Genomic DNA, 27811 nt, shown 5'->3' with positions numbered 1-27811 from the left:
TAATTCATGTAGGTTGCATCAGACCCAATACATTTGGTCTATCGCAATTATTAATAAATAGTGATGGCCGAACGGTTCGCCGGCTGTCGTTTCGTGGCGAATTTCGGCTGTTCGCGGTCCGCCCGATCGGCGGACTATTGCCGCCGTTTGCCCGGCGGACTTCCGTGTTTACTGTGTAAAAGAAATTTGACCTATGATGACACATCCATCATGGGGTACAGGACAGCCAATTGAGACATTACAGCACATGGACACTTGGACATTCCCCCTAACTTATAAATACACCCGATCCGGCGGCCATTTTACATTCTTTCTTCTGTCACTATAGGGAGAGGTTGCTGTGTGGAGAAGGGAGAGATTGCAGTGACCCAAATCGCTAGCTATTTGGTACACAAAAGTTCTTTTCAGGACTGGTATAGGTGTTAGGTGTAGTTCAGGATATAGGTTTGAGGCAGTGCTGTGCTAGTGATTGTTGCAGCAGCCTGAGTGTCTTTTGTCAGTGTAGAGAAAGGGACAGGACGGTGGGTGCTGCAGGGACAGTCAGTTTAATCATTAGCTGTTACTATCAGGTCCACAAAAGTGCTATTCCAGTTATTGTTCCAGCAGCCTCTGTTTTGTCAGTTCATATAGGGACAGGCAGGAAGCTGTGTGTGAGGCAGTGAGGGTCAGTTTAATCAGTAGCTGTTACTATATTAGGTCCACAAAGGTTCTTTTCAGGACTGGTATCAGTGGTATGGTAATAGGCTTGTACACGTATAATATTCTTTCTTCCAAATATAGAAAGAATATTATACTTGACTGCTGCCCTTCTGCTGCAGTCTGCTAATCAGTCACAACCTACTTGTTCCACAAAGGTCCTTATAAGGACTGGTAACCTGGTATAGGGTGCTACAGTACATAGGTTTGAGTGAGGTACAGCCTGCTATTCTGTAAGAACTGGTATAGGTCCACAATACATAGGGTTGAGGTGCACTACTGCTGACCGCTGCCCTATACTGCAGCAGTCCTTTATCAGTATAGGGACTGACGTACAGTCTGCTAATCAGTCACACACAACCTACTTGTTCCACAAAGGTCCTTATAAGGACTGGTAACTTGGTCTAGGGTGCTACAGTACATAGGGTTGAGTGAGGTACAGTCTGCTATTCCATAAGGACTGGTATGGGTCCACAATACATAGGGTTGAGGTGCACTACTGCTGACCGCTGCCCTATACTGCAGCAGTCCTTCATCAGTATAGGGACTGAGAGTTTTGTGACAGGGTCATTTAAAAAATGACAGGCAGAGGAAGTGGTAGGGGTAGGGCAGGAGCAACAGGCTTGAGCTGTTGCTCCTGTGACCAGTGACCATGTATATGTCTATAAACAATTTTTTAAATCGAGCACACAGACCTTCTTTCTTCATTTGGCTCACTTCCTTGTCCACAAAAAGCACACCGTACTATATGCCCGTACCCTCCTGTTTGAAGAGGTTGAGCTGTGTCATATTTCTACTGGGGCTGCTTATTATGAGGGGCTCCCACCATCCCTGTGCTGTGCTGACTTCCTCCTGGGGCTGCTTTTTATGAGGGGCTCCCACCATCCCTGTGCTGTGCTGACTTCTTCCTGGGGCTGTACCTCTGCTGTTCATATTATGAGGGGCTCCCACCATCCCTGGGGCTGCTTATTATGAGGGGCTCCCACCATCCCTGTGCTGTGCTGACTTCCTCCTGGGGCTGCTTATTATGAGGGGCTCCCACCATCCCTGTACTATGCTGACATCCTCCTGGGGCTGCTTATTATGAGGGGCTCCCACCATCCCTGTGCTATGCTGACATTCTCCTGGGGCTGCTTATTATGAGGGGCTCCCACCATCCCTGTGCTGTGCTGACTTCCTCCTGGGGCTGTACCTCTGCTGTTCATATTATGAGGGGCTCCCACCATCCCTGGGGCTGCTTATTATGAGGGGCTCCCACCATCCCTGTGCTGTGCTGACTTCCTCCTGGGGCTGCTAATTATGAGGGGCTCCCACCATCCCTGTGCTATGGTGACATCCTCCTGGGGCTGCTTATTATGAGGGGCTCCCACCATCCCTGTGCTATGCTGACATCCTCCTGGGGCTGCTTATTATGTGGGGCTCCCACCATCCCTGTGCTGTGCTGACTTCCTCCTGGGGCTGTACCTCTGCTGTGCATATTATGAGGGGCTCCCACCATCCCTGTGCTATGCTCCTGTGGCTGCTTACGGTGCAGGTGTCAGTGCTGTATATCACTGTGCTGATGTCAGTACTCTCTATCACGGTGCTGCTGTCAGTGCTGTATATCACGGTGCTGGTGTTAGTGCTTTATGTCACGCTGCTGATGTCAGTGCTCTCTATCATGGTGCTGGTGTCAGATCACTCTATCACGGTGCAGGTGTCATTGCTGTATGTCACGCTGCTGATGTCAGTGCTCTCTATCACGGTGCTGCTGTCAGTGCTGTATATCACGGTGTTGGTGTTAGTGCTTTATGTCACGCAGCTGATGTCAGTGCTCTCTATCACGGTGCTGGTGTCAGATGACTCTATCACGGTGCAGGTGTCATTGCTGTATGTCACGCTGCTGATGTCAGTGCTCTCTATCATGGTGCTGATGTCAGTACTCTCTATCACGGTGCTGCTGTCAGTGCTGTATATCACGGTGCTGGTGTTAGTGCTTTATGTCATGCTGCTGATGTCACTGCTCTCTATCACGGTGCTGGTGTCAGATGACTCTATCACGGTGCAGGTGTCATTGCTGTATGTCACGCTGCTGATGTCAGTGCTCTCTATCACGGTGCTACTGTCAGTGCTGTACAGTGGTGTGAAAAAGTGTTTGCCCCCTTCCTCATTTCCTGTTCCTTTGCATGTTTGTCACACTTAAGTGTTTCGGAACATCAAACCAATTTAAACAATAGTCAAGGACAACACAAGTAAACACAAAATGCAATTTGTAAATGAAGGTGTTTATTATTAAAGGTGAAAAAAAATCCAAACCATCATGGCCCTGTGTGAAAAAGTGATTGCCCCCTAAACCTAATAACTGGTTGGGCCACCCTTAGCAGCAACAACTGCAACCAAGCGTTTGCGATAACGTGCAATGAGTCTTTTACAGCGTCCTGGAGGAATTTTGGCCCACTCATCTTTGCAGAATTGTCCTAATTCAGTTACATTAGAGGGTTTTCGAGCATGAACGGCCTTTTTAAGGTCATACCACAACATCTCAATAGGATTCAGGTCAGGGCTTTGGCTAGGCCACTCCAAAGTCTTCATTTTGTTTTTCTTCAGCCATTCGGTGGTGGACTTGCTGGTGTGTTTAGGATCATTGTCCTGCTGCAGAACCCAAGTTCGTTTCAGCTTGAGTACACGAACAGATGGTCGGACATTCTCCTTCAGGATCTCTTGGTAGACAGCAGAATTCATAGTTCCTTTTATCACGGCAAGTCTTCCAGGTCCTGAAGCAGCAAAACAGCCCCAGACCATCACACTACCACCACCATATTTTACTGTTGGTATAATGTTCTTTTTATGAAATGCAGTGTTCCTTCTACGCCAGATATACTTGGACACACACCTTCCAAAGAGTTCCACTTTTGTCTCATCGGTCCACAGAATGTTGTCCCAAAAGTCTTGGGGGATCATCAAGATGTGTTGTGGAGAAATTGAGACGAGCTTTGATGTTCTTTTTGCTCAGCAGTGGTTTTCTCCTTGGAACTCTGCCATGCAGGCCATTTTTGCCCAGTCTTTTCCTGATGGTGGAGGCATGAACGCTGACCTTAACTGAGGCAAGTGAGGCCTGCAGTTCCTTGGACGTTGTTGTGGGATCTTTTGTGACCTCTTGGATGAGTCGTCACTGCGCTCTTGGGGTAATTTTGGGCGGCCGGCCACTCCTGAGAAGGTTCACCACTGTTCCATGTCTTCGCCATTTGTGGATAATGGCTCTCACTGTGGTTCGCTGGATTCCCAAAGCTTTGGAAATGGCTTTATAACCCTTTCCAGACTGATAGATCTCAATTACTTTCTTTCTCAATTGTTCCTGAATTTCTTTGGGTCTCGGCATGATGTATAGCTTTTAAGGATCTTCTGGTGGACCTTACTGTGTCAAGCAGCTCCTATTTAAGTGATGCCTTGATTGTGAACAGGTGTGGCAATAATCAGACCTGGGTGTGGCTAGAGAAATTGAACTCAGGTGTGGACAACCACAGTTATAGTATGTTTTAACAAGGGGGGCAATCACTTTTTCACACAGGGCCATGATGGTTTGGATTTTTTTTCACCTTTAATAATAAACACCTTCATTTACAAATTGCATTTTGTGTTTACTTGTGTTGTCCTTGACTATTGTTTAAATTGGTTTGATGTTCCGAAACACTTAAGTGTGACAAACATGCAAAGGAACAGGAAATGAGGAAGGGGGCAAACACTTTTTCACACCACTGTATATCATGGTGCTGGTGTTAGTGCTTTATGTCACACTGCTGATGTCAGTGCTCTCTATCACGGTGCTGTTGTCAGATCACTCTATCACGGTGCAGGTGTCATTGCTGTTTGTCACACTGCTGATGTCAGTGCTCTCTATCACGGTGCTGGTGTCAGATGACTCTATCACGGTGCAGGTGTCATTGCTGTATGTCACGCTGCTGGTGATCATCTCCTGCACCCTCTTCTTTGCCTACCCTGACCTTCCCTCTCCTCCATTGCCTTCATGCGCTCCACAGTCCTGAATTGTCACAACAATTTCCCATATAAAAAAAGAATGCTTGTAGTTGTCGATCCCAGATTCACCTGATACATGTGTTATGTCATTGGCCATGTGGTGGGACTATGTTTGCACAGCTATTAATTATTTTGTGGCTGCAAATTTGACCTGTAGGTTTGCAAAGTTCGCCTCCCATTGAAGTCAATGGGGCCCGCCGCGAACGTTCCGGTTCGCGAACTATCGGCCGCGTTCGCGAAACGTCCCGTCGGAAGTTCGTCCATCACTATTAATAAATATATATGATTTTTATATAAAAGTTTTTTCTCTCGGTACATGTACTTAGTTATCCTCTAACATCTATTATCATCGATTTTTATAAAATCCAATTAACCCTCCATGTGCTTACTCTCCTGAACCTCAAGTCTTAATGTGCCTTTCTCTTTTTCTTTTCATATGATTGGAGCTTGCTCTTACTTCCGCCATAAGGCTGGCCCTGACACATGGACTGTTTTTCTTAATTACACCAAGCTCTCCTGCTCAAAGGACTAATTTAATGGACTTGTGATATTATTTATTTACCTAATTGGTTGTGCAACTACCCTATTTCTTTTTGTCTACACATTTTAGTGATGCCTCTTTTTAAATCCAGTGTGCACCGTGAGTGCACAGTGAGCCATGTCCCCTTTTGTGGTCCATGCCAGTGACCAAAGTGATTATTGTCTCAACAGTTGTTGGTTGCTAAGCAGTTTCTGACAATTTTAATGAAGTTCTTTTGTGAAAGTGTTTCTAAAAGATACAGAGACTTCTCTTCTCGGATCCCCTTCCCACTCTATCAGCTCCTCCTCTTCTGTGTATGCCCCCATAGCAAACCATTTGCAATGTGGGGAGATGTGGGCTCAATGCTGAGCTGCAATGTGTGCGACTATAGACACACATGAAGTGGCTCAGCCCTGTCCCTGGCTCCCTCTTCACAGCACTTGACTGAAATTTTACCATGGAGCTTTGATCCTTTATATTGCAGGTTTAGTGAGGTTCCTCTTATGCACTTTGCTGATTAGCAGGCACAGACCAATATAAGGTAGAATTAAAGCAAAAACTTTTTCCACTTTGGATAGAGAAAGAAAAGGTTATAACCCCTGTCAGTTATTTTTTTATTTTTTTTGCCATCTGTGTCTCATTGGGGACATTTCCTGTTTTGGCTATGGGACAGGAAGTGAAGGTAAGGCCCCCCCCCCCATCCCCCATTGGAAGATTTCCAATGCGGGGACCACTCAAATTTGGTGATTTTCTTTTCACTTTCAATGATAGTGGTAAACAGGACAAATAGGGTGAATTTCCCTAATGGAGCAGAGGTGGCAGTAATAACGTGCTCTAATCCATCTCCACTCCAAAACTAAGCAAAAAGTTTTGCATTTAGTTATACTCCCTACAGTCTCTTGGGCTCCTGCTGTCCTCTGTGTTTTCTCCACCTCCTGCCCAGGAAATAAACATTTTGTTAGCTCCCATCATGTGGCACTCATAGTGATGGCGCTTGATTGATCAGGTTTGACTGGGCCCATGTACTGTCACCAGGTGTCAGGTCTTCCTCCATTATTCCCAGTGTCTGGGCAGCAGAGCTGGAGCACAACAGTATGCAACTTCCTGTCTAGTCCCAATGACCTTAACCACTAGAGATCCACGCTTTAGCCAAATGACGGCTACAGCGCGGACCTCCTTTGCCGGGACTACGTCTATAGACTTCGTCCCGTGCACATGCAGCCTGCACGGCGCGCTCTGTGATCGGCGAGTCTATGAGACTCGCCTGATCACGGATCCGAGCAAGGGGTCGATCCCGACCCCTTACCACGTGATCAGCTGTCAGCCAATGACAGCTGATCATGTGATACAACGAGCCGGTAATCGGCTATTTTTCCTCCTCGCGCTGACAGCGCAAGGAGAAAAAAAAAGAGCCGATCACCGGCGGCCGTGATCGGGACATCAGTCCCGATCACGGCCAGCTTACCAGTGCCCACCTGCCCCCTGCCAGTGCCACCTCAGGAATAAATAAGTGCCCCCCGTCAGTGCCACCCAGCAGTGCCCATAGTGCCACCCAGCAGTGCCCATAGTGCCACACATCAGTGCCCACAGTGCCATCCATCAGTGCCCACAATCTGCCTCAACAACGGTGCTGCACCCCAGTGCCACATATCCATGCCCATCAGTGTCATCTACCAGTGCCCATCAGTGCCGCCCATCAGTGCCCATCAGTGCCACCTATCAGTGCCACCTATCAGTGCCCATCAGTCTCATCTATCAGTGGTACCTATCAGTGCCCCTTAGTGCCACCATTTGGGTACAGTGTTGTATGACCGCGCAATTGTCATTCAAAGTGCATCAGCGCTGAAAGCTGAAAATTGATCTGGGCAGGAGGGGGGTTTAAGTGCCCAGTAAGCAAGTGGTTAAAGCACACTTTGGCACGTGTCTCTGGTGTCTGTAGGGTGCTCATCTGCCTACAGCCAATCACCATAGTTTTCAGAGCAGAGGCTGGTCCTGGGATCCCCAAGTTGCCGTTCTGAACTACCAGACGAATCCTGCCTCTCTGTGAGAGGGACACTGCTACAAAGAGCTCGGCACAAGTACAGTGCATTGTCCATGTTATCCTTTTCTGCAATTTGTTCCACTGATCGTCTCAGGATCTATCCCCTTAATATCTCTGAAATATGGATATTGATGATGAGTGACTATTATCCAAAACCATTACATCAAGTGTATTGGACCGATCCTTTATAGTGATAATATAATGATTTTAGGTTTTTTTATTTGTTTTTTTTTTTTTCAAAGTTTATATGTTTAAAACCGATTATTTACAGTATATTATTTCTTTCATTATTTATATGAAACCTTTTTTTTTACAAGTAAACATTCAATATAGGCTTCTTTCATGATATACCGTAGTTCTTGCTAAACCTACTGGAACTTATAATAAGGTCTAGCAGTTGATCCGCTCCCAGTGTGTTTTTGACTTAAGCATTAAATGAAGTCATAGAGAGGAGAGGAGCATGACCCAGAAACTGAATGCGGCACAAATCTTAATATCAGGGTCTTCAGCGCTCCTCTTGAGAATTCAGAGAACATTGATGTTTTACACTATTTAGTGCTTTATATTCATATGTACAACGCATTTGGGAGCTCATGTTAGCTTTTTTGGAATTTATCCAGAGACATTATCCCCATCGCTGTTTGATTCCAGAGTATTGCTAGAGGGAAAAAGTCCCAAAATGCCTGTTTGACCCACCTGTTTTTAGGGGGTCCTCCAGCTCTGGTAAGAGGGCATCTGATTTGGGTGTTGGCGATTGGCCTCTATAGTGGAGGAAAAGAGATGGCATCCATCTTCGAGCTTTGGATGTTGGAACAAAACACCTTTCACTATTATCTTTGTGGACTATTTTTCACGATTACAAGACTTTCATATTTTGATACCAATTCACTGATTACTTTCTCATACATTTTTTGTTAGAGTAACCCTTTCTATATATATATAGTACGGTTACAATACAATTCAATACAGAGGACTGTGCTCTTTAGAGTTTACAATCTAAAATGATTTGTACAGTATACTTTATATATTATATAATATTCAGCAAAAACAAACTGTGTATATTGCATCAGTTCTTGGATGTAGTGGCTGCTTTACTTTTTATTTTTAAGACTAAGAACATTTTCATCAAGTACAGAAAACAGCAGTTGCTTTTTCCATAAACACATTGGGAGATTTCAAACGGGACCACTCAGAATACTGTGCAGCTGTGCCTGGTAGTCAATCTGCTTCTAATTTCAGTTTGTTCATTGATGCTTTGACTACTTGAAGCTGATTGGTTCTATGCAGAGCTGCAGTTTTAGTAAATCCTTGTATCCCTGTGCCCATGTTACATCCTGTGAGCTGAAAAGAAAGCAAAAACTAGTAAAGTAATACCTTGGATTACCAGTATAATTCTATCCAGAAAAATGCTTGTAATCCAAAGCACTTGTATATCCAAGTCGGTTTCCCCATAGAAAATAATGGAAACTCATATAATCTGCTCTACAGCCACTGCTTGTCTATGCAGTACCGTATGTGGCCAGAGGTGTAGGGGGTGCTGGAGACACTCAGAGACGCTCGTAAACCACTTGGAGACGCTCAAGTGTCTCCGAACATCTCCAAGTGTTTCCGAGCATCACCAGCGCCTCCGCACTTCTGGCCAAATGGGGTACTGCACACCCAACAGCTTGAATCCTGCTCATCTTGTGAGACAACGCTTGCAAAGTGAGTCAGGCTTTTTTTCTTTAATTGCTCATATTGCGAAATGCTCGTAAAACGTGTTACTCGCAATCCGAGGTTCAATTGTAATCTCATATGAACAAAGGCAGATATGTATTAAGTCCAACTGTGTAACAACCATGGTTCCTTCTAAAGATATAATAGAGAAATAAGTGTAGCCACAAAGGGATAGAAAGTGTGTTATATGCAGGATTACCAGTTGAAAAAAACGGAAACAAGCCTGCAAAAGAAAAACATTGCAGCCACTAAATCTATGGGCTGGTTAGCTGCAATATATGAAATTTTTGTGTTTGAATATGCTTTAACACTCCAATATCAAAGCTCCAGTGTTCAGTACCTAAGTGATCTATTCTATGTAGCTAGCTATCACATTTAATAGCACTGAGGCTTTTTAAAAGCGGATTTCTAATTCCTAACTGTAAATACAAGTGTATTTTTTATGATGTTAATTTTCCATCTGCTTGTAGAACCACGGACACTTTGTAAAGACAAAGAATAATAGTAAAGTTTCTTGTATTTTCAATTAATTCTATATACATCTCTTTATATGCATTTCATGTGCAGCTTAATGACTTTGTTAGGTTTTTTTTATCTAGGACTTCATCATGACAAAAAAAAGGATGTTGCCCCACTGCACTTCTGCTTTAAAATAACAAATCCTCTGCAAACCAGTAGGGGATCCTGGCTGACATAACTGACCAGATATGATCTTTTAACCATATTTTGGACAATGACATCACCCAGGACACCCAGCTAGTTTATTTCCAAATAGAAGCTGGTTGTGGATCTGTCATTTTTGGAGGTAGTGCTACTGCTGTTAAATGACTGACTCCTGCCTGGCCTGTTAAAAACACCAGCCCGAGAACTGAGCATGTGAATTGGCCAAATATGAACAGTTTGTTGGATGGTAAGCCAAACTGCAAACAGGCAAAGTTCAGGTCAACACTCGTGTTCAATCTGAACCCAAGCTTGTCCCTAGTTTTAACAGCAGTCACTAGTGGTTGGTTATTCTAATGATTTTAAAGGAGAAGTATAGTTTGTTCTGCACTCCTGTGACCCATTTTTAGCCAACAGCGGGATGAAGCCCACTGTCAGTTGACATCACAGAGCCAGTCCAGGCTCTAAAAAAACCTGACAATATGGTCAGGATTCACCCAGAAGCCTGTACCGGCACCTGGCTCAGCCATCTCATGAGCCTGGGCCAGCCCCTCCCGACCATCCACAGCCCAGCACTCCAGTGAGCGCTGGAGGGGCCGAGCAGAGAGCCAGAGACTGGCAGCCCTGCTCTCTGCTCAGAACGGAGGGTAGAACTGAGTAATCAGTGGTGTTTGATAGCTCAGTTCTCACTTCAGAGCTGGCAGGGGACAGACACAGATGCTGGCAGATTGATGCTGCACCAGCTTAGGTGAGTATAATGTTTTGTTTTTTTAAAGCCCATACTTCTTTTAATAAAGAGCAAATGAGTAATTTTACTGTCAGCACATTATTTGCAACAGGAAGGAACATTCTTTGAAATAAAGCAAATATCTGCAAAGCACTGTAGATAGAAATAAATCAGGAAAGGTAGATAGGTTTTGCATGTACTACAATTTCATCCTTACTATATTACATGGCATAGAACACACCGAAAGCACATAAACTCGGTGACAGAATTTTAATCCAAAACTTATCAGGAAACACTGCCTTTACAAACCTTTCAAACAAGATGGTATCAAGATCTTTTATCTTCACTGCATCTGCTGATTTTGTCACTCTGTTGATTTCCACCCCATTTAATATATTCATCCTCAATGTGATTATTCTGGATGTAGCCAAATCAAAAAAGTTTCATGTAAGTTACCAGCTTATTTGTGGCATCACAATATTCAACATTTTGGGGCAATTTCCACATATCTGTGAGAACATCCTAGTCTTATTAGAATATGGCTTGTTTTCTGTTGCTACTGCCAGTAAACTAATTTTAGCTTTTGACATGGCCACTTATTTATGCATTTCCTACTTTTCCGCCTGGCTCTGTATGCATTTTTGTCTGAAAATTGTGAATATAAACAAAAAATTCTACATTTTTCTACAGAAAATATTCCCCAGAACCTTTAAATGGATTTTTATTTCAACTGTTGTTGGTTCATTTAGTTTGAGTTTTGTTTCTTTTTGGAGCACGTCAAACGGCTCTACATTCAATAACACTTTGTCTGATGATAAGCCTACGCTAACCATGTATGGCAAACACTTATTTTTTGTTGACATTTCTCGAATCACTATTTTATTGTCCTTCCTTATCTTATCTTTTTCAGCTTTGACTGTTATTATTTCTCTGTTTAAACATATGAAACATTTGAAAAAAAATGCTGAAGGCTTAAGATACCCAAGTGTGGAAGCCCATGTTAAAGCTATGAAAACGATTATGTTTCTCCTTACCATTAATCTGATTTATTTTGTAGCTGGCCTTTCGTATTTTTTTCTTAAATTTCGAGACATTTATCAATATGTGTCATGTACAAGTGTAGCCATATATTTTTTGTTCTCTCCAATAATCCTTATAAAAGGGAACAGTAAACTTGAAAAGATGTTTTACAAACTGTTTAATGCAAAGTCAACCCAAAGGTGAAATTTCAGTTTTGGGTCAGTTCTGGTGGGATGAATCAATGTCAAGCTTCTCATCACTTTTCACTAGTGAATTTTTCTTCAAGCTCCTCCATCCCATTGTCTTCATTAGAAAAAAGAGTTTATAGTCTAAAACAGACACGAGTTAGTTAATGGGTGGATCTGAACCTCTGACATCTACCCAACACCTAAAACTGAATTCCAGACCAAGAAAGATGGCACACATTAAAGCAGTTCTGTATTCATAAATACATCATGAAATATATTTTCTTAAATGCAAGTTGTGTGTGTGCACCTAAATTTAAATTAGGATCAGCCTTTTGCAAAATACTCAAAACAAATTATGAAGAGGATTGCAGCTCAGTTGATCTAAAGACTTTGTCCCCAGAACACCGGAACTTCAGTGATCACAGACTAAGAAGATATTTGAAGTGAGTGTAAACCCTAACAAAGAACTTCTCATATTTTGTGCTTTTTTGGTCTTCTAAATACACAATTGAATTCATTTGTTTATATCAGTCTAATAAGTGCAAACAAGACCTGTTAATTGTGTAAAATGGTGATAAAATACAATGGCATGTATGCAAGGCTCGAGTCCTTCGGGAACGTGTGGGAACGGCATCCCTGCACTTTTTTCACAGCAGGAACGCCATTCCCTTTGCAAGACTAGAGCCACCTGAGCCGATCCTTCACTAAGTGGCGATGCCTAGCATCGCCACATAGTGAAGGATGGAAGGACATAGTGAAGGACATATGTAAAACGGCCGGAGGCCATCTGTTGCCCGCTGATATATTTTTTTCTATGAGGAAGTCAGCAGCCGCATCTGCTGATGCCCAGTCTGTAGATCCGGCTGCTACTGCCCACAGCCGCTGAGAGTGATATCCAGCCTTGTGTGCTGCGCCGTTGTTCTGACATATAGCGTCCGGCCATCTAAAAGTGCCCGCCTCGTACTGCGCAAGCGCAGCACTTGCGCAGTACGGAGCAGAAGGAGATTCGGAAAATCTCTGAAGATGAACGGCGCCTGCGCCATGAGTCGAGGTGCTAGCCCCACCATCCAAGTGGACATAGGGCTGCACATATTAGAGAGCCACTTGCAGGCTCTTTTTATTCTAACTCTTTTTATTCTCACTCTTTGTCCACTTGGATGGTGGGGCTAGAACCTGGACTCACGTCGCAGGCGCCATTCATCTTCAGCTATTTTCGGAATGTGGTTGTCCTGTGTACTGCGCATGCACAGTACACAGCGGACACTATCTGATGGGGAACAGTATGTGATAGGACACCGGAGTCTGGGAGGGGAGACGTGTCTGACATGGGAAAATCCCACCCACTGCCCCACCATGCAGTGGGACATGCCGCCCAGACTCTGGAGAGGGGCAGCCAGGAGCCGAGGACACTATTGTAAGGGGAGAGTGGGGAGGAGTGTATGGGGGTGAAAGGCTGTGCATTCTCCTCATGCTGTGTTTGGAGAACTGGTGGCAGCCCGCTCTGTTGGGACTTGTAGTGCCCTCTGTTGGGGGCTGAGATATGGCAGCTACCTATGTTGGGACTTGTAGTGCCCTAGACTGTGGGGAAACTGAAGAATCCTCAGACCCTCACAGAGGGCACTAAAAGTCCCAGAAGAGTAGGCTGACATTCTTCAGTCCCCTATAATCTAGGGCACTACAAGTCCCAGCATATCAAGCTGCTCTTATAGAACAGGAGAAGGAGCTGGGAGGGAGATTTGTACTGGAAGGGGAGAGGAGGAGGCACAGGTTTGAGATGGGGAAATATTTGTGATGAGAGGGGGGATTTTTGCTGGGAGATGAGGTTTTTTTTTCTAAGAGGGGAAATATATGGTGGGAGGGGGAGATGGGGGAGGATTTGTACTGGGAGGGGAGAGAAGGAGGAACAGGTTTGAGATGGGGGGATTTTTGCTGAGGGGGGGGGGTTGCTGAGAGGGGGAGATGAGAGAGGATTTGTGATGAGAGAGAGAATTTATGCCGAGAGGGGGAGATGAGAGGATTTGTGATGAAAGGGAGAATTTATGCTGGGATGGCGAGATGGGGGAGGATTTGTGCTGGGAGGGAGAATTTATGCTGGGAGAGAGAGATGGGGGAGGATTTATGCTGGTAGGAAGAGATGGGGGAGGATATGTGCTAGGAAAGAAGGAGAACGCAAGGGTTTGTGCTGAGAAGGGGGTTAGTACTGGAAGGGGTTATATGAGGATGCTAGGGAGAGATGGAGGGGATGGGGGTCTGTGCTGAGAGCGGGGATTGGGGGGTAAGAGAATTTGTGGATTTATGTTGTAGGGGGGGGTGAGGAGTGAGGATTTGTGCTGGGGGGGTATTTGTGCTAGAAGGGGGCATATGGGGGTGAGGAGTTTGCCCTGGGCACTGGATGATCTTGTCCAAGCATTGGCGCACTCTACAAATTGGAAGGGTGGAGCTGTGAAGAGAGAGAGCCAGATGCTGATCTGAGGACTGGATTGGAAGTTGCTCCAGCCTGTACTGATGCGGTGGTGACTATGGCGGCCAGGAACGGCAGATTCGTGAGTACCTGGTGGCCCTGCTGAGTGGAGTGACACACACACACACACACGTGTTTCTTTGGTAAGATAGCCCCTACAGCTAGCTTAGGTGTATAGAGTGGCAGTGGGAGGAATAGTGTCCCATCATAGTGTATAGACATGTGAAAAAAAAAATTAAATGCTTCACTCGCAATTCGTAAGTATCCTACTTGGAAAAATTCGGCCAGTCCATCGCGCTTGTTGCTCACTAATAATAACCTCATTAGAAAACTGTTTTGTCATAAACATACATTATATTGTAAATATAATAATGTTTTCAGTTTACTTTATTTCGTATTTAATCAGCTAGGAACTCTATTTGGTGTATTAGTAATCTTGTGGTGAGCGCATCATTTATTTAACGTAATCATTAGTTTATGTATTTAATAAAACCATGACATTATGCTTTACATCTGTTTCAGTCTTCATTTTATTTATTTTCTTGAGGTATTGGCTACCATGCGCCAATGGAAGGAGCACCAGACCAAATGATAAAAGAGTCCAAATTAATTTACTGGTTTACATTAAAACAATTATCCAACACATTTTGGGGGCCGGAAGAGACTCCCCCTTCATCAGGGCTTCAGTTATAATAAGAACCTTGAATGGATTTTACAATAGGACTTTCCTGTATGAGTTTATATAGGGAAGCCAATTGCTGGACTAGGAAAGTTACTAGCCAGCAGCCTTTGCTCGAGCAATCAAGAGAAATCAGGTACAGTAATGGCCACAATTTTTGATGAAAAATAAATAAATAACTAAACTAAAAGGAATATCAGTTTACATCACACCTATGTAGTCGTCTGTGGGTGTCCAAGCTGGAGGGAAATAAAAGCTTTATATTACAGACTAGGGATGAGCTTCGTGTTCGAGTCGAACATACGTTCGTCTCGAACATCGGCTGTTCGCCCGTTCGGCGAATTCCGAACGTTATGGGCCATTCGCGCCAAATTTGTGTGGCGCTCACGGCCCCCAAATGCACTGCGCCATCGCAGTGCATTGCTGGCTCATGATTGGCCAAGCATGCACTGTGACCCGGCATGCTTGGCCAATCACAGCGCCGGCAGCGAGAAGACCCATGATTGGCCACAGGCAGGATGCCTGTGGCCAATTATAGCTCAGGCTGTGTAGTACACGCCCCACACTATATAAGGCCACCAGCGCGGCGGCCTTGTGTAGTGTGTTGGCATCTGTAGGAGTTAGTGAGTGTTCTGTGTACCTTCAACACGGTATAGACCGATCGTTATCGGCCGATTTTGCGTTCTTGCTCTTCTGTAGGGGTTGTTGTCTACGTGCCCTGACCGCAGTATACACCGCTATATCCACCTATATAGCTAACTATCTTGCTCTTTTTTAATAGAGCTTGCAGTCAGTTGTAGGAGATTGTGCGTGCTGTCTGTGTGCCCTGAACCCAGTATACACCGCTATATCCACCTATATAGCTAGCTATCTTGCTCGTTTTAAATAGAGCTTGCAGTCAGTTGTAGGAGATTGTACGTGCTGTCTGCGTGCTCTGAACCCAGTATACACAGCTATATCCACCTATATAGCTAGCTATCTTGCTCGTTTTAAATAGAGCTTGCAGTCAGTGTTAGGAGATTGTGCGTGCTGTCTGTGTGCCCTGAACCCAGTATACACCGCTATATCCACCTATATAGCTAGCTGTCTTGCTCGTTTTAAATAGAGCTTGCAGTCAGTTGTAGGAGATTGTGTGTGCTGTCTGCGTGCTCTGAGCCCAGTATACACTGCTATATCCACCTATATAGCTAGCTATCTTGCTCGTTTTAAATAGAGCTTGCAGTCAGTTGTAGGAGATTGTGTGTGCTGTCTGCGTGCCCTGAACCCAGTATACACTGCTATATCCACCTATATAGCTAACTATCTTGCTCTTTTTTAATAGAGCTTGCAGTCAGTTGTAGGAGATTGTGTGTGCTGTCTGCGTGCTCTGAGCCCAGTATACACCGCTATATCCACCTATATAGCTAGCTATCTTGCTCGTTTTAAATAGAGGTTGCAGTCAGTTGTAGGAGATTGTGCGTGCTGTCTGCATGCCCTGAACCCAGTATACACCGCTATATCCACCTACATAGCTCTTCTCTAATTGAGCCATCTGCCATCTGCAGGAGTTAGTGGATGTTGTGTGTGCCTCCAGCACAATATACACTACCCAATTGCTGGTTTTCCCATCTCCCTTCAGGTCATTACCATGTCTGGAAGGCCAGCAAGGAGAGGCAGACAGGCGCGAGCCAATAAAAGAGGGCAAGCAGGCTCTGTGTCTAGAGACAACAGTGCTGGTCGTGGACGCGGTGCATCGTCATCATCAGCACGTGGCCATGGGACGCGCTTGTCCTTCTTTTCGGCAGCTGGACATGTTGAGCCGCAACATGCCAAGGACTTGGTAGAGTGGATGACCAAGCCCTCTTCATCCTCCTCATCCTCTCTCACCCAGGCTCAGGGTATAAGCAAAGCAGCTGCCAACGCATCGTCTTCCCTCCTCTCAATGTCATCATCAGTGACTCCTTCCCTAGACCCACCATGTCCTCCTGAGGAGTCTCCTGAACTCTTTGAGAACAGTGTTGGGTACATGCTCCAGGAGGATGCTCAGTGTTTTGTAGGCTCTGATGATGATACTCAGCTAGAGGAAGGCAGTAGCGTGAATGCAGAGAGAGGGGATGCTCAAGAAGGACAGCAATCTGGCAATCATGTTCCACAAGCTGCAGCATACTGCCAGGTTTGCTCCAGCGATGAAGAGGGAGGGGATGATGAGGGCACTGACTCCACGTGGGTGCCTGGTAGGAGAGAGGAGGAGGCACATGTCCAAAGAGGCAGGATGCCCCCCCGGGGGCCAGCTTAGGGGCAGCACATCGACTGAATCACACCGCAGAGCACCGGCTGTGCAGGGCGCTGCCTCTGCGTGTTATTCTAAAAGTTCTTTGGTGTGGGCCTTTTTTGAGACAAGTGCATCAGATCGCACTGCTGCTATTTGCAACATATGTCTCAAGCGTATCTCGTGTGACCAAAACATCAGCTGCTTGGGCACCACATGCTTGACCAGACATATGTTGACCTGCCATGCAGCTCGTTGGCAAGCGTACCTCAAAGACCCACACCAAAGAACAAAGCGGACCTCTCCTTGCTCCTCAGCTGGGATCTCCAACCCCACTAGACCTTCAGTCCTCTCTGAAACATGCTCTGAGAGGAATGAAGGTGTAGAATTGGGTGTGTCACAGCCAAGTGCTTCCAGGCACTCTGCTAGCAGTACACCCACGTCCGATTATAGCAGGCAAACGTCCCTGCCCCAGCTGCTGGACCGGCGAAAGAAGTTCACTCCCAGCCATCCACATGCCCAGCGGTTGAATGCTAGCTTGGCTAAATTGCTAGCACTTCAACTGCTGCCTTTTCAGTTGGTAGACTCGGCCCCCTTCCGTGAGTTTGTACAATGTGCAGTTCCTCAGTGGCAGGTCCCCAAACGCCACTTTTTCTCACGGAAGGCGATTCCGGCTCTCTACCGGCATGTGGAATGCAATGTCCTTGCCTCACTGGACAGGACGGTCAGCGGTAAGGTGCATATTACCGCTGACTCATGGTCCAGCAGGCATGGACAGGGACATTACCTGTCTTTCACGGCCCATTGGGTCACTCTTCTGGCAGCTGGGAAGGATGCAGGACAAGGTGCAGTAGTGTTGGAGGTTGTTCCGCCACCACGCCTCCAAAATGCTACTATTGGTTGTGACACACCTCTCTCCTCCACCCCCTCCTCTTCTTTTTCCTCCATGGCCTCTTCCAGTGCTCTGTCCTCAGAACCAATGGTGCTCTGTAGGCGTCCCAGGGGCTACGCAAGTACGCAGGCAAAACGATGCCATGCCGTGCTTGCGCTGGTTTGTTTGGGGGACAGGAGCCACACTGGGGCGGATGTTTTGTCAGCTCTGCAGGGGCAGGCCGAGAGGTGGTTGACGCCACGCCAGCTTAAGCCAGGAATGGTGGTTTGCGACAATGGCACCAACCTCCTCTCCGCCCTCCGACAGGGACAACTGACCCATGTGCCCTGTGTGGCTCCCATCCTTAACCTGGTGGTGCAGCGGTTCTTGGGCAGGTACCCGGGGCTTACAGGATGTCCTAAGGCAGGCCAGGAAAGTCTGTGTGCATTTCTGCTGATCATATAATGCCTGTGCTCGGCTGGCTGAGCTCTAAAAGGAGTTGAACCTGCCCAAGAACCACCTTATATGTGACATGCCCACCAGGTGGAACTCAACGTTGGCAAAGCTGCAGCGGCTGCACATGCAGCAGAGGGCCATCAATGAGTACCTGTGCAACTACGGCACCAGCACAGGGTCAGGGGAGCTTGTTTTTTTTTCACCACGCCAGTGGGGCAGGATCAGGGATGCATGCACTGTCCTGTCACCATTTGAGGAGGCCACAAGGATGGTGAGCAGTGACAGTGCATGCATCACTGACACTGTACCTCTTGTCTACTTGTTGGGTGGAATAATGGACAGGGCACTTGAGGCAGAACAGAGGCAGGAAGAGGAGGACTTCCTTGCCTCTCAAGGCCCCCTTTATCCTGTGTTCCTGCCATCCCAACCATCACACAGGAAGAGGACGAGGAGGAGGAGGATTTTGTCAGCTAGAGGTGGAGCCTGGCACTCAGCAGCAGCAGTCTTTTAGGTATGATTTACAGTCCCAAGAAACCCGTGGACTTGTAATTGGCTGGAAGGAGGTGGCTGCGGATCATGTTGTCCTTAGTGACCCATAGGACTCCGGACCGAATGCCTCAGCTAACCTACGCTGCATGGCCTCCCTGATCCTGCAAAGTCTGCGGAAGGATCCCCTTATTCTTCAGATCAAGGAGAGGGACCATTACTGGCTGGCCACTCTCCTTGATCCATGGTACAAGGGTAAGGTTGCAGACCTTATCTTGCCGTCGTAAGAGGGAGCAGAGGATGAGACATCTGATGAGCCCTTGCAGAAAGGTCTGTGCAAAGCATTCCCATAGACTAGGAGGTTACAAACTCCTGGTCCTGGATAACGTGTTGCTGAGGCTTCGGTCAGTCACAGAAGGAGCGCTGGAGAAGGTGGCCGTCTGACCGATGCATTCAGACAATATTTTAGTCTGCAGCCCCAAGGTATGATCGGTTCCAGCAACCATCGCCAGTGTCTGATTTACATGGTGCAGGAATACCTAGGGGCAAGGTCAGACTTGGACACCTTTCCCACCGAAAATCCTCTGGCTTACTTAGTCTTGAGGATGGATCACTGGCCAGAGCTTGCACAGTATGTAATTGAGATACTGGCCTGTCCTGCATCCAGCGTTCTTTTGGAACGCACTTTCAGTGCTGCTGGAGGCTTTGTAACCGATCACAGGGTGCGCCTGTCCACCGACTCGGTTGATCGACTGACCTTCATAAAGATGAATCAGTTTTGGATCACCACCAGCTACAAAGTACCTGAAGCTGATGTAACCGAATAATTTTTTTGAAATGTCACATCCCTTCAAGACTGCCTATGCTGATGATGAGTGACTGTCCTGTTATGTTGACTGACTATCCTCTTCCTCCTCAATGATCCTGCTAATAGCTTGGAAGAACATTTTTGGTTCTGGGTGACGCCACCAGTGGCTAAGGCCCAATTTTTCACCCCCTGTTTAACAGGGGCATGTAATTACAATTTTTGATGCAATGCTTGGCAGCAGGGTTCATTCCTGTACTCCAACTAGAGTATCTGGGAAAGGTTGCAGTGTCGTGGCACCAGCACCAGTGCCTAAGGCCCAATTTTTTAGTCCCTGTTTAACAGGGGCATGTAATTACAATTTTTGATGCAATGCTTTACAGCAGGGCTCGTTCCTGCACTCCAACTAGAGTATCTGGGAGAGGTTGCAGTGTCGTGGCACCAGCACCAGTGACTAAGGCCCAATTTGTCAGCCCCTGTTTAACAGGGGCATGTAATTACAATTCTTGATATAATATTTCACAGCAGGGCCCGTTCCTGCGCCCACCGAGAGTAACTGTGAGGACTTCTAGTCTTGTGGCACCAGCACCACCACCACCACAACCACCAAAGGCCCAATTTTTCTACCACTGTTCAACAATGGCATGTAATTACAATTCTTGATATAATCGTTCACAGCAGGGCGCTCCAGCGCCCACCAAGAGTCACTTTGAGGGCTTACAGAGTTGTGGCAACAACAACACCTTAGGCCCACATTTCTGCAGAGCATATAGGGCAGGCCCCTACTTTCAAGCATCCCACTTACAAACGTCTCCTACTTGCAAACGGAAGGAGACAACAGGAAGGGAGATGAAAAAAGACTGACGACAAACAAAAAAAATTATAAAGGGGTGATAACCTTTCCCCATGTTTTCCAAAAAGCTTACAAATTGATTTTTTGACTGGAGCTACACTTTAAAAATGTACCAGTTCAAAATTACAAACAGATTCTACTTAACACAACAAACGTACAGAGTCCCTGTCTTGTTTGCACCATCTGTATACTGCTGTTCTGAGTATATAGGGCCTGTGGGCCCCACGCCTTTACTTTTTTTAATTTGGGTACGGTGCTCCCCTTAATATCCATACAAGACCCAAAGGGGCTGGTAATGGGCAGGGGGGCTACCCATGCCATTTTTCTCAATGATTTTCATCCGTATTGTCCAGACATGACATTTAAAACTGCTTGCGCTTTTAATGACTTTTTTTTTCCGTTAAATGTCATTTTGTGCAGGGACTGCTCTAAACACGGGAAACATGTGCCACTTCACAGGCATACTATAGACACCCCCCAGGCACAATATTTAAAGGAATATATTTCACTTTTTTTTTTACTTTAATCATCATTAAAATCAGTGCTCCCAAAAAAAATGGCCGTTTAAAAAAAAAAAAAAACATGGCATTGATCCATGTCCCCTGGGGCAGAAGCCAGGTCTCCAAACCCTTTTTAAGACAATATCTTGCATATTAGCCATTAAAATTAGCACTTTTGATTTCGAACATTCGAGTCCCATAGACTCTAATGGTGTTCTAACGTTCATACGGATTTTCGGTCCGTTTGAAAGTTCTGGTGCGAACCGAACCAGGGGGCGTTCGGCTCATCCCTAGTGTTGACAGGCTAAGATTACACAATGTCTATGTTTTAGGGTGATGCCGCGTACACGCGTCTGGACTTTACGGCAGACTAGGTCCGATGGTCTTCCCGACGGACTTTCAGCGGAGTTCCGATGGACCTTCCGAACAAATGCATTTGCCCACCCACAAACAGACTAAGTCCGTTCGAAAGTCTATTCGTTTTGAACGTGATACATAAGACGGGACTAAAAAAGTTCAATAGCCAGTAGCCAAAAGCTTCCCTTACGTCGTATTTGATCCATCAGACCAGCATACAGACGAAAGGTTTTCCTGATAGGAATTGAGTCCATTGGACAGACTGAAACATGTTCTATTTCTAGGTTTATGGGATTTTTTTATGTGAAAAACGATCGGATTAGCCCACACACGAACGGATTGTCCGATGGACTGATTTCCTCTGACCTAGTCTGCCGGAAAGTTTGGTCGTGTGTGTACGTGGCCTTATGTGCACCAACTTTATTTTGGCTTTATCTCTAACCTTGCACAGGTCTAAATAAAGATATATCAAAATTTCTCATTCAAAGGTTTTTATTGAAAGATCAACATATGGTAACATTAACAAGTATAATGTATCAGGTATATATAGTTTTCATACTTTACCTGAAAATGCTATTTATCATTCTTCACAATAAGTCATTTTGGATGTTAGGTCTTTTGAATTTTATTTTATTTCCACTTTAATCATTTGCATCTTTCCACAATCTGCTCTATTGCCACATTGTACATAAAAATTATTTGAATAATGTGAACAGCAGATGTTCCAGCAAACTAACACAGATCAGTAACTATTGAAAGTATATCTAAAGGCAAACATTTTTGTTTCAGTTTTGGACAGAGTGGAGAAGGATTAGAACAGTGGTGGCTGGTATTTTTTTTTGTTTGATTTTTTTTTGGGGGGGGGGGCGGCAAACAATCCTTCCCGGTCGGTCAGCTGTACCTCCTACCCTACCCTGAGACTTACCCCATCGGTTGCAGGTGGGTGGGCGCCATAATGGGCAGTGGGTTGCAGGCTCCTGTGTCCTCTCTGCATCACGGTGCCTTCTGCTGTGCGGTACTCCCTCCTCCTCCTAGGCATCCAATAGGATCGCCTGTGCCTTTAGCCAATCTGGTGACCAGTGTCAAAACCCGCTTCCTCATTAGCCAGGAGGAGGATCAGTGTTACAACAGCAAATATTAATTCACTGTTCTAACACACCTGGGTGGGCTTGGACCCGAGTCCCCTCTATATTGAAGCCTATTAGAGCCTCTGGCTCTAATCGGTGCTTCAAAAAAACAGCCCGTCTGCATTGGAATACATGCATCGGTGTCCTGAAATCAGTGCTCCCGCCCAAACGGCCATTTTTAAAAACATTTTAGGCATTGACCCATGTCCCCTGGGGCATGAGCCAGGTCCCAAAACCCTTTTTAGGACAGTATCTTGCATATTAGCCATTAAAATTAGCACTTTATAATTCGAACGTTCGAGTCCCATAGACTTCAGTGGGGTTCTAACGTTCGTACGAATTTGCGGTCCATGCAAAAGTTCTTATGTGAACCGAACCGGGGGGTGTTGGGCTCATCCCTATACAAGAGACATTTAAAAAAAATAAATGTGAATAAAATAAATAATAAAATATAAAACATTTTTTAAAACACCTCCCCCTCCCCCAGTGCTCACACACAAATGCAAACACATACATAGGTCCCACACACATATGTGTATAGGATTGCACGTGTGGTATCGCTCTGAATATCCGAGTGAGAGTGAAAATTCCAGCCCCACGTCTCCTGTTAAACTCTGAACTGGAAACCTACAAATCCTTTTAACCTTTTCGTTGTCAGAGCCGTTTTTGCATTTTTTTTTACACACATTTAAAAAATAATTTTAGGCCTAAAGATTACATAAAACCCCCAAACATTATATATTTTATGAAAGCAGAAACCCTAGACTAGAAAATAAAAAAAAAGTGGTAGTTCCGAATTTTTATGTCACTTGATATTACCGCAAAGGTCTAAGATCTAATTTCAGCAAAAAAACACACTAAGGCTGGGTTCACACTGCTGCGGGGGGAGATCCGGATGTGATTCGCACAGCAAATCACATCCGATCTCCGTAGCACTGCGAGTTCAGCCATACAGATAGTATGGCTGAACTCGCAGCTGTCCCGCAGCAAACTCGCACAGGACCCTTTTTTGGGTCCGCAACGGAATCGGATCGCATGGGGGTTCACACCATGCGATCCGATTCCTGTGCGAGTCGGCAGATCGCACTGCGATATGCCGACGGATCTGGGGGTGTCATTAACATAACATTGACACCCCCAGCCGTCCGCATAGGGCAGTGTGAACTGCCGGCGGGAGGTGAGCGATGCGGGAAAACGCCGCGGATTCGCGGCGTTCCCGCATCGCAATAGTGTGAACCTAGCCTAAGTGTACTTTCACTCTGGGGCAGTAAAGAGCCGCTGTTATAGCAGCACTTTTTGGTTTTTCGTTTTTGCTTTGCAGGCGCTTCAGCAGCGCTGCCCATTCATTTCAATGGGCAGGGCATTTTGGGAGAGGTGTAAACACAGCTCCCACACAGACTCAAAGATGCTGCTTGCGGGACTTTTTTTCCTGTCTTACAAGTGCAGCGCCCTAGTGTGAAAGCACTTGGGCTTTCACACTGGGGAGGCATGAGAGGCGCTTTCAGTCGCATTGTAGGTGCTATTTTTAGAGCTAAAACACCTGAAAAGCGCCCAGTGTGAAAAGGCTCTAAAGGTAACTTTAGGGCATACAAATGCAATAAACGACCCAAATTTTTGGTAAAATATAAAAGACAAGGTTGCACCAAGTAAACAGATACCCAACATGTCAACCCTTAAATTTGTGTGCGCCCCTGATATGGTGACATACTTCAGTATATATTTTCTATAGGCGATGCTTCAAAAGTAGGTCATCGGTTTACAGAAGAGGCCTCGTGCTCCCACTCTGGCATGCACGACGATATGTAACGTATGTTTTGCAATCAACGTTTTCACATGTAGGCACCTGACGCATTCATTTATGTGCGTAAATGTGAGGGTGGGGGGGGGGCCTCAAAAATTTTGGGGGGGAATGGGGTTATGTGCTTGGGTGTAACTTTTGCAAAAACTAATTTTGGGGATGTGCGTACGTAAACACAAAAGATCCCTGTTCTGACAGGGGAGGAGAGACAGACCTGCTGTTCCTAGTGATTAGGAACAGCGATATGTCTCCTCCTCCAGTCAGTCCCATCCCCCACAGTTACAAACACCTCCCAGGGAAACACATTTAACCCTTTGCTCGCCCCCTAGTGTTAACCCCTTCCCTGCCAGTGACATTTATAAAGTAATCAGTGCATTTTTGTAGCACCGATCGCTGTATAAATGTCAATGGTCCCAAAAAAAGTGTCTTTGTGGGGAAAAAAGGGATGTCAACTTTGTTTGGGTACAGCGTCACATGACCACGCAATTGTCAGTTAAAGCAATGCAGTGCAATCACAAAAAAAGGCTGCGCTCCCTCCGTGTTCCCGAGGGTCTCGAGCCAGAGGCCTACCTGCTCATGTTGTGATTCGATCCAGCACCGATCCATCATCAGGACCAGGCCAATGACTTCTGGCCTGGACCTACGGATTAGTTCTGGCGAATCAGCATGTGCCAGTGTTTACAAAACGCAGGTGCAGGAACTGATGTAATCCTTTCCATGCTGGAACCGAAAAGGGCTCCAGGACAGAAGAGAGATCCTCAGATAGTGAGTAAAAGCACTACACTGACACCAGGCCACATAGGGAGCACATTTAACCCCTTAATCTTCCCCCCAGTTAACCCTTTAACTCCCGTCACAGTGTCGTTAGATACAGTGAACAGATATTTTGCTGATCACTGCATTAACGTCACTGGTGACACTAGATAACGTTAGTGGCAGTTAGCAGCAACCCTAGATAGCGTCAGCTTACCCACCACATATTCTAATAAATTTTGACCCCGATTCCCCCCAGTTAATCCTTTTACTGCCTTGTCACAGTGTCATTAGTACAGTGTGCAGATCCAGATCTTTGATCAGATCAGAACTATACTAGTGTCCACAATAAACTCTGTCATCCTCAGGGTGATCCTAAATGAGTCCCTCATTAATTTTTCTGGCCTCCTTGCTCCCAAACAGTAAAATTGTTTGGGACTTGGTGTCTCCCTTGTTCCATAAAGGGTATTATTTGTATGTGGACAACTTTTATACAAATGTACCACTTTTTAGACACTTTTTTGAACTAGAAATTGCCTCATGTGGCACTGTGCGACCTAATTACCAAGGCTTCCCCCAATGGTTTGTAAATACCCCACTTGGATGGGTAGAAAGCCTGCTTGAGAAATGATGAATTGGTTGCAGTGAAGTGGAAGGACAAATGGGATGTTTTCACCCCATCTTCCATTCACGCAGACAGAGTCCAAATTACAACGGCGACTGGTGTTGTTGAGAAGCCCCTCTGTGTCCATGACTACAACCTTAACATGGGAGGATTTAACTTTAATGATCAGATGTTTGCACTGTACTTAAGCCAGCTGCTGATACAAGAAAGTGTCTGTATATTTATTTAAATTGGCCATATTCAATGCTTTTGTACTACACCAAGCATCAAGAAGTGGATCCTTCCTAAAATTTCAGGAAGAGATAACTGCCCTTCTGTATCCAGTAGGTGCTGTGGCCCGAATTCCCAATCCAGATGCAGTGAGCTGGCTGCACGAGAGGCATTTTTAGGATTTCATTCCTGGTACCCTGACCTAAAAGTCACCCCAAAAAATAAGAAGAGACACCCACTTTTTTATTTTTTTTGCCCCTCCTGTCCTGGTCAACCTGTTCTCTGCCTCAAAGACTGCTTCTGTCGCTGCCACACACTAGTGGAGTATTAATATAGGGTACAGCATGGCAACATGAAAGATGTTAGATAGTCAGGAAACTGTCTATTGCATTTTGAGAGATCCTAGCCTGGAAAGTTTACAGTTTTTCACAGTTACAGGAAAGTTACAAATTAAGTAAAAATATATATAAAAAATTTTAAAAAAAGTTTAATGAGCCAAAAATAGTTGTCGTTTTATTGAGTTAGTGTTTTGTTCTTACTGTGTTGTATGGTTAACTATTGTTTGCTTTGCAGGAATGCCATTTAGCTGCAGCACTGATCTGTTTATTCTGGCAGCAGCAGGGTGTGCTTTCAGAATACATACGTCAGTGTTTACATTGCTGTAGGAGATTTCTCCTCTGCATTAAAAAACAAACAAACGTATATGCATGGGGTCTGGGGGTGGTCAGTGGGTGGCTCCCCCGTGCTTTGGCATTGTCATTTTTTTCCTTTTTTTTTTGGTAAAGATTTCTTATGTTACGCAATTGTAACATAATTGTCCCTAGCACTCGTTCTCCTGCTCTTGCCTTCCCCCGCTCTAGATTCTCCACGGCAGCAGACAGGATGGAGAAGGGAGGGGAAGGAAAGAGCAGGAGAATGATTCCCGGGGAAGGTTATGTTACAACTCTGAGTGGCTGCTTGTCTTTCCATTTGTGTTCTCAGGGCTGACTCCTGAGGATCATGTCTGTATTCCGCCTGTTCCACATACTGCACAGTTAGCCAGGGAGAGGAGGTGGGTGCTGCGGGGTGGGGGACCAGAAGAGCATGTGGGGGGGGGGGGGGGGAAGAACAGAGGAGCATGTGTGGTACCAGAAGAGTAGGGGGAATGGAGGAGCCGGGGGGGAGAAACAGACAGCTGACTCAACAGCTATAGCCTGGAAGTGTCTCACTTTCTTGCCTAATCTTGCGCCGGATTTTTTTTTGCCCCAGGTGAAAGAATGTCTAGCTTCTCAACTGTATACGGGTGTGTCTCTGGACCTCAAGTGGTTACATGATGCCTGCAGGTGTAGGCATCATCTTGGTATCTTTTCTTTCAGCCGACGGTTAGCTTCATGTAAAAGCAATACTAGAGGCTAATTAGCCACTAGATTGCTTTTTTTTTACAAGCGGTGGGAGGCTCTCCTCTCCCACCAGGGAATCCCAAGAATGCAGCCAGTTGATTGGAGACCGCAATGGCTCCAATCATCTCTTTGGTCTAAGAAATGGCAATCTATGAGCATTTAACCACGTAGGTTTCACCAGATATAAACAGTACCATTTTTAAATTGGGAAAGCATCTGATCACACTTGTTTTGGTGTGGTCAAATGCTTTAAGGGCAGAGGAGTGCTGTAGAATCTAATAGACCCAATATTTCTCAGAAAAGAGTACCTGTTACTTCCTATTGCGATCACAGGGGATATTTACATTCCCTGTGTGACAAAAACCATTGCAACACCCACCATTTTATTCCGTAGGACCTGTTTTAAAGAGATATATAATCTTTGGGGTTCAAAGTATTTTCTTGCAAAAAAAAAAAAAAAAAAAAAAAAAAAAAAAAAAAACACACCCTGATATACAATAACCCCTTTAAATTTTTAAAGAGTTATTTCCTCATTTTACTTCTTTAAAGGGGTTCTAAAGGCAGTGCTCACAATCACTGCCAGCCCCTCTACTAGGATAACATGTAGTATACGCCGTTCTT

The 27811-nt window shown here is 45.5% G+C and overlaps 1 protein-coding gene across 1 annotated transcript; it reads left to right on the top strand.

The window, feature by feature from the left end:
• The first annotated feature begins 10695 nt into the window (after window positions 1-10695).
• Window positions 10696-11598, top strand: LOC143942238 (taste receptor type 2 member 10-like). The gene has a single exon (XM_077463487.1). The coding sequence runs from the start codon at window positions 10696-10698 to the stop codon at window positions 11596-11598; it is 903 nt and encodes a 300-aa protein (XP_077319613.1).
• Window positions 11599-27811: the final 16213 nt, after the last annotated feature.

This window comes from Lithobates pipiens, unplaced genomic scaffold (genome assembly GCF_037356315.1).
Source record: "Lithobates pipiens isolate NorthernLeopardFrog02 unplaced genomic scaffold, aLitPip1_a1.2 Scaffold_30, whole genome shotgun sequence".
NCBI lineage: Eukaryota > Metazoa > Chordata > Amphibia > Anura > Ranidae > Lithobates > Lithobates pipiens.
Note: the sequence above shows the minus strand (reverse complement) of the source record. Positions and strands in the feature narration are given on the sequence as shown.

Coding starts and splice junctions, on each gene's coding strand:
- LOC143942238 (XM_077463487.1), top strand. CDS start 10,696: ATGGTATCAAGATCTTTTATCTTCACTGCATCTGCTGATTTTGTCACT.